General features: G+C 49.5%; 1 protein-coding gene across 1 annotated transcript in view; it reads right to left on the bottom strand.

The window, feature by feature from the left end:
• The window catches only part of NXPH2 (neurexophilin 2), a 119,207-nt gene extending 116,649 nt beyond the window's left edge, over positions 1-2,558 (bottom strand). Inside the window, exon 1 of the mRNA XM_043488345.1 lies at positions 2,372-2,558. Within this exon, the coding sequence (XP_043344280.1) occupies positions 2,372-2,422 (51 nt within the window). The 5' untranslated portion in view covers positions 2,423-2,558. The remainder of the gene's footprint in view (positions 1-2,371) is intronic.
• Positions 2,559-6,000: the final 3,442 nt, after the last annotated feature.

The raw sequence follows: 6,000 nt of genomic DNA on the forward strand, positions 1-6,000 counted from the left end.
TCCTAGAAAGTGAAAAAATTAGTTTTCAAACATTTGATCCACTTGCTCCTGGGATTTAGCAAAGAAGTTCAATATTAGCTGAAAAGGTAGAGTAAAATTAGAAGCCATTTAAAGTGCCAATGTATTACTTTTTTTTTTTTTTGATACTTGCTGGGGTGGGGTGAATGTTGGGATTGCGGGGTGTTTCATTTAGATCTACCCAGCTCAGCCATTCTGTTTTCCTTTCACATTCTAACCCCCTTGTGTTACAAGGCTGGAAACAGCTATAAGATTGTGGAGAATGTAAACAGCTTTTTATTGTCCAAAAGGATGGCAGTGGAAGGAATGTGTGCTTATCACCCAGCTGCAGCTCCCCACCGCACTTACCATGATAAAGTGCTCCAGGAAAAAAACATTACAACCCAACTACAATCCAAAAATGGATTAGAATTTGACATACATTTCCTTAAAAACTAATCAATCAATCCATGCTGTAATATTAGAATCTAGCTCTTAAGGAAGGTATATAATCCTGTCAAGATGTATTTCTTATTCCCTATTGACTCTGGTGGTGTGGAGGAAAAAAGAAATCTAACATTCCCCATACAGTAGCTGATAGGAGAACTTTTCCCAACACATCCCCCAATACGGTCCCTCATCTTTAACAGTCTAATACAGTGGAACAGATACACAGTTGATGATCACTGAATGCAAAGTTAAATGAATGAAAAAAAAAAAATGAATGAACTAAGAGATCCTTGAAGATCCTACCTAAGTAACCTAAGTACCTGATTTCCCCAGGCTTTTATAGTTTCACTTAATACATACCATACAAATGTGCTTTGTTAGATCATATTGTATTGGCATCCAGATCAAGCATTTTAAAAAACAAATGATACTGAAGACTAATGTGAAAAATACGTGGCACGCTTAACGCCTGGAATGCAAAATATATTTTAACATGCAATATTGTATATAGCCAGTATGTGCTGGCTCATTCAACGACAACGTGGGAGCATCACTACATTTTCTTCTTGATGCCATTGAAGAATTTCTTAGTTAATGTTGCGCAGGTGAAGCTCATCTCTGTTGTACAAAGGATGAACAGGCCTTTCGGTGTTCTCGCCCCATTCACTAAGAGATTTTCGAGTTCCTTCCATCCCTAAACTTGCAAATATCTCTGCGTCTACAATATGATATGTATCATACAGAAACTTTAATAAGTTACTTGATTTTTCCCTCGGGGAAGTGGGAGAGAGGGAGAAGAAGAAAAGATGGAAGAAAGGGAAGAACAGATCATCATGCTTGTGTTCCTTACCCCTGTTTTAACAGCCCAGATTCAACAACTGGGCAAAGTCTTGAGTATGAGGACCAAAGAAGCCCTGGCTTCTGGCGAAAGCCCTCTTAATAGCACAGTATTAAGTGCCAAGAGAGCAGGAGAGACCCATCTCAGACGTGGACTGAGCCACAGCAATCTCCTTACAGAATTTTATTTTAAAAGTTGTTTTCTTGAAGATTTTACTTGGGCTCTCTCTTAAAGAGAATTATCTAGCAATCCATACAGCATACAAGTAATTCGGAAGGAGGAGAGCCTGGCGCCAAGCCTCCAAGCAAGGAGAGATGAGAGTCACCCCTGGAGCTGTTGCCTGGCTGGCGGACCCTGCGCCACCTTCTAATTCCCTTCCTATTCCCCAGCTCCCCCCGAGCCGCCCAGAACCGACGGGAGAGGTCTTTGGGAACAGAATGCTTAGAGATGACGGGGTGGCATTGGACTTGAAAGTTACATCCTGCCTCCCCGTCGGCACAACAACCCATCCTAGTCCCCAGCGCCAGATTGGAAAACGAAGAGAAATACAATCTGTCTCCCAAATCGGTCTTTTGCCTAAGTTTTTCCCCACCAAGGAGCCACTAATCGGTCCTGAGAACGAGGATGCACGATGCCGTGGTTTAGAAGTGTTTGCGGGCATCCGTGCAAAATACCACGTGAAAAATAAAAACCACCAGCCTCTCAAACTCAGGGTCTTTCAGCCCATTCTCATCACGTCCGTCTAGCCTTCTCCCTTCCTTCCCTCCTCGATCGCTTCTCAATAAACCTCTTCCTTCTCTCTGCACCTTCTTTCCTGCCACTTTCTGCCCTTTTCACTCCAGTCCTCCAGTCTCAACCCAACAAAAGCCCCTCAGCCGCTTCAGGGTCCTCTTTGAATCCCACTTCTGATTCTTCCGCTTCAACCTCTAAAGCAAAGCCCCAAACTCCTTCCGCTGCGCGCGCCCCCAGCCCCAGGTCCCCAGCAGCCCCAGGCTCCGCTTCTGAGTCGGCCACCGGCGCGGTTTTCCCGCCGAAACGCCGCCCTGGCGCGCCGGGCGCGGGGCGCGCGGCGGGCCGGGCACTCACCAGCTGCAGCAAGCCGGGGACCACCACGAGGGGCAGCGGCCGCAGGCGCATGGTGCCGGCTGGCGCGGCGTCTCACGAGCTGCGCGCCCTCGCCTGCCACTCGCGCATCTCCACTTCGGGGGGCAGGACTGAGGACGCCGGGGACACCGCGCGGCGCTTCCTTCCCGAATCCGCGCGCAACGCCGCCGCGCCGCGCGGGTCGGGTGGGCGGGCTGGGGAAGGGGTGGGGGAGGGCGAGCGGGAGATGCTTCTGGGGCCCCCGCGCGCCCCTCCTTGGAGGGGGCCGGAAAAGGAGCGTGCGGGGCCGCTGGCGCTCCGGCGTGCTGCGAGGGGCTCCAGCGGTGCCGGGGGCTCTGGCGTCCCCGGGTCGGGGTGAGCGCGGGGGGCCTCCGCGGGCGGGGAGCTGCGGCTCCGGCGCTTTGGTGCAGGGTTCCCTCGCTGGGCTGCTCCAGGCGGGCAAAGCGGAGCGCGCCCCGGAGCCCAGCGAGGCGCGGCTCCTTCGCCGCCCCCGCCCAGCAGAAGGCCAGTCCGGGTGGCTCGGTTGGGTCAGGCGCTCTGCCCACTGACCAGCTCTTCTTTGCAGGGGAAGAGGCAGCGGGGATGGGGTGTGGGGAGGTCTCCCTTCTTGGATGCCGAAGTGCGCCCGGAAAGCCCCCAGGGAGTTCGAGGGGAAGGCGACGGCAGGGTCCTGAGACGGGGCGTGGGGGAGCTGCTAACAGGAGAGCCTGCGGTGGGTGGTGGTTGAGTGGGGCGCTGGGTCGGGGGGCTGGATCCCAGGACGTCTCTGAAGGGCGCCCCAATTCGCGGCAGCACTGGCTCTCGGAGTCCAAGGCAGGGGCTCCAAAGTGTAGCTGGCGGCTGGAAGAATTTGGGGAGTGGAAAGTAGTGGAGACCTAGAGGGACCTTGAGGAGGGGTAGCGACAGGACTGGGGGAATCCGAGCTAGCAGTAGGCGTCCAGGCTCACTCGGGTTTGAGGATGCTGTGAGCTGCTTGGCGTCCAGGTTACAGATAGAGCCGCGCCCGGGCGCCTGAGGGCAGGACTTAGAAACGGAGACCCCGCTGCAGCCTCCCCATCGACAGATCTTCGAGAGGGATATTTTTGAGGCCAAAGCTGGGCAAGACTACAAATCTGCTGCCTGGCATCCTCACCCCCATGTTAGCACGTTTCCATCTGAGAGATCCTTAACCTTTAACTATTTCTGTGCTAGTCACTCAAGTCAAGGGCCAGTGGGGCTCAGGGGCTCCCACGTTTACGGTGGATGAAAGTTTAGACATCATCCATCAACCCCTTAATGAACAGATGGGAAATCTAGGGTCTAAAGAGGTAAAACCGCTTCTCCAGAGATAAGTCCCTAGGCAGCTACTTCAAAAGAACACGCAAGGATAGCTCCTACCTCTCCTGGAAAAAGAAAAACACGTTGAGGCGAGGGAGTGGAGTTGCCATTGATTTTCAACCTTTAAAAAATAAAACACAACAAAGTGAAATTTGAGTTGGAATTTTAGGGGAAAAGTGTTTCCATCTTCTTCTGGCACCAGAACTGCGGTGGGTCGGCAGGGTCCCACCCTTCTTTTCTTTGGGTGTGTCAAGATTTTGCCGACGGTGTGTGTGCTGTGCGCAGTCGTGTCTCACTCTTTGAGACCCCATGGGCTGTAGCCCACCGGCTTGCCTCCCTCCATGGAATTTTCCACACAAGAATACTGGAGTGGGTTGCCATTTCCTCCTCCAGGGGATCTTTCCAACCCAGGGATCAAACCCTCCTCTCCTGCGCTGGCAGGTGGGTTCTTTACCACTGAATCACCTGGTGCAGAGGGAAGGAAGGTCTTTCCAGAGTGTTCTGGGCCCCTGTGTGACTTTGAGAGGTGTTGTCCCTGAGGCTGTGGGTGGGATATACAACTCCATTCCCTGTGGAGGAAGAGACAAACAAGGGTTATATATCCTTCCTAACTCTTGGCCAAGCCTGACTGGGGGATTCTAGGACCCATGCAAAAGCTGCAGTAGAAACAACCCACTTCTGCTTGTCCTCAGACTCAAAATCATTCTTTGCATATCTAAATATATAACTCACCTCCCTATAGTTACCCTTCTCCTTCACAAAAATTCTTTACCAAGACTGGGAGCTCACTTCTAGAAAGTTATTCTATCCTGGAAGCAGAAATAAGATCATTGCAAAAAATGGGACAGATGTAGGTTGATTGGCTTGTCCAACTTTGTCTCTGCATTTCATTTACAGACAATCTTTGGAAAGTGATGAATAGGGAACAGATTGGCAGACATTAGAGGAACCCCTTTATGGAGAGGGGCTGCTAGAAGAAGAAGAAAGGCAAACAGTATTGCAAGAGGCAGTACCTCCTGTAGATTTGGTGTTTCTGCAGGAGCCCCAGCTGACTCATCTCTAAAACTAGAAGGTGAGGTCCCTTCTTTGATTTAGTAGTTTCCAATTCTGTTATCACTAGCTCTTTCAGAGGAGTGCATGACTTAACACACTATTGAAGTGAATAAGTGATTTAATGACTGGAATATTGCACTCTTTTCTTTAAATTTTGTCCTATTTCTTAGACCATTTCTGCACTTTTTGGAAATTTATGCATAAAACTTTGAAGTGAAACCTCAACTTGGACATGTGTCCTAAAACTAAGTATTCTTATAATGGCACTTGTGTGTTGGATTCCAAGCTAAGAGCTAAGGGACACAGGAGAATGTGTGTGTCCTGTTGCTTAGGCTGTGGAAGAGAAAAGCACCCAGGATCCCCCAGTCTGCTATTACTGTATTTATTTATAAGGTGATTACTGCTAATTTAGTGTATTCCTGAAATTTTATTGTACATATTGTGGTAAAGTAAAAGGAAGGAAGAAGGGAAGGAAAGGAGGGAGGGGAGCGGAGAGGGAAGGGGAAAAGGTGGGCAAGAATGATAGACTTTGCTGGCAGTCCAGTGGTTAAGACTCTGCATGTACAGAGCAGGGGTCATGGGTTCAGTCTCTGGTTGAAGAACTAAGATCCCACATGCCTACACAGTGCGGCCAAAAAAAATTTTTTTTTAATTAAAAAAAGCAGCACTGAATGTCCTTCAGAACTGTCCTTCAGAACATGCAGTGTAAATAGGAACATGCCACAAACAAGACAGTCCGGGAGAGTTGAAGTGTTGCCTAGGACAGTTGGAGGAAGGGCAGATCCTTGGAAACCAGCATGACTGCTTCATAGCAGAGATGAAATGTGAGCTTCTGAGAATGGCCAGATTTAGTTTATGTAGGAGAAGATAGGGAAAGCCATTCCATGTGGGAAGAACGACATAAGCAAAGGCCAAATGGAGGAACTTCATGTGACTTCACTGATGGATGGAAAAGATGGTGGACCAGACTGACTTTGAGGAAAATGGAGAGAAAAAGTATGTTATAGGTGAGATGGTAGGGATCTGGGAATGCCGTGCTAAATAGGTTAACTTGGTCTGCAGGAAATAAGGAGTCTTCCAACTTTTTGGAGTAGGAAAGTCAGACATCAAGTGGCACAGAGATCTATGCAGTGGTAACAGACAGGATTGTCTAAAGCAGGAGACTGCAGGAGGAGATGGTCATGGTTTTTGGAAAGCAAAGAAAGAAGAAATGTGGTGCAAGAGCTGCTACAGAGGAACAG

Source organism: Cervus canadensis, chromosome 15 (genome assembly GCF_019320065.1).
Source record: "Cervus canadensis isolate Bull #8, Minnesota chromosome 15, ASM1932006v1, whole genome shotgun sequence".
NCBI classification, from domain to species: Eukaryota; Metazoa; Chordata; class Mammalia; order Artiodactyla; family Cervidae; genus Cervus; species Cervus canadensis.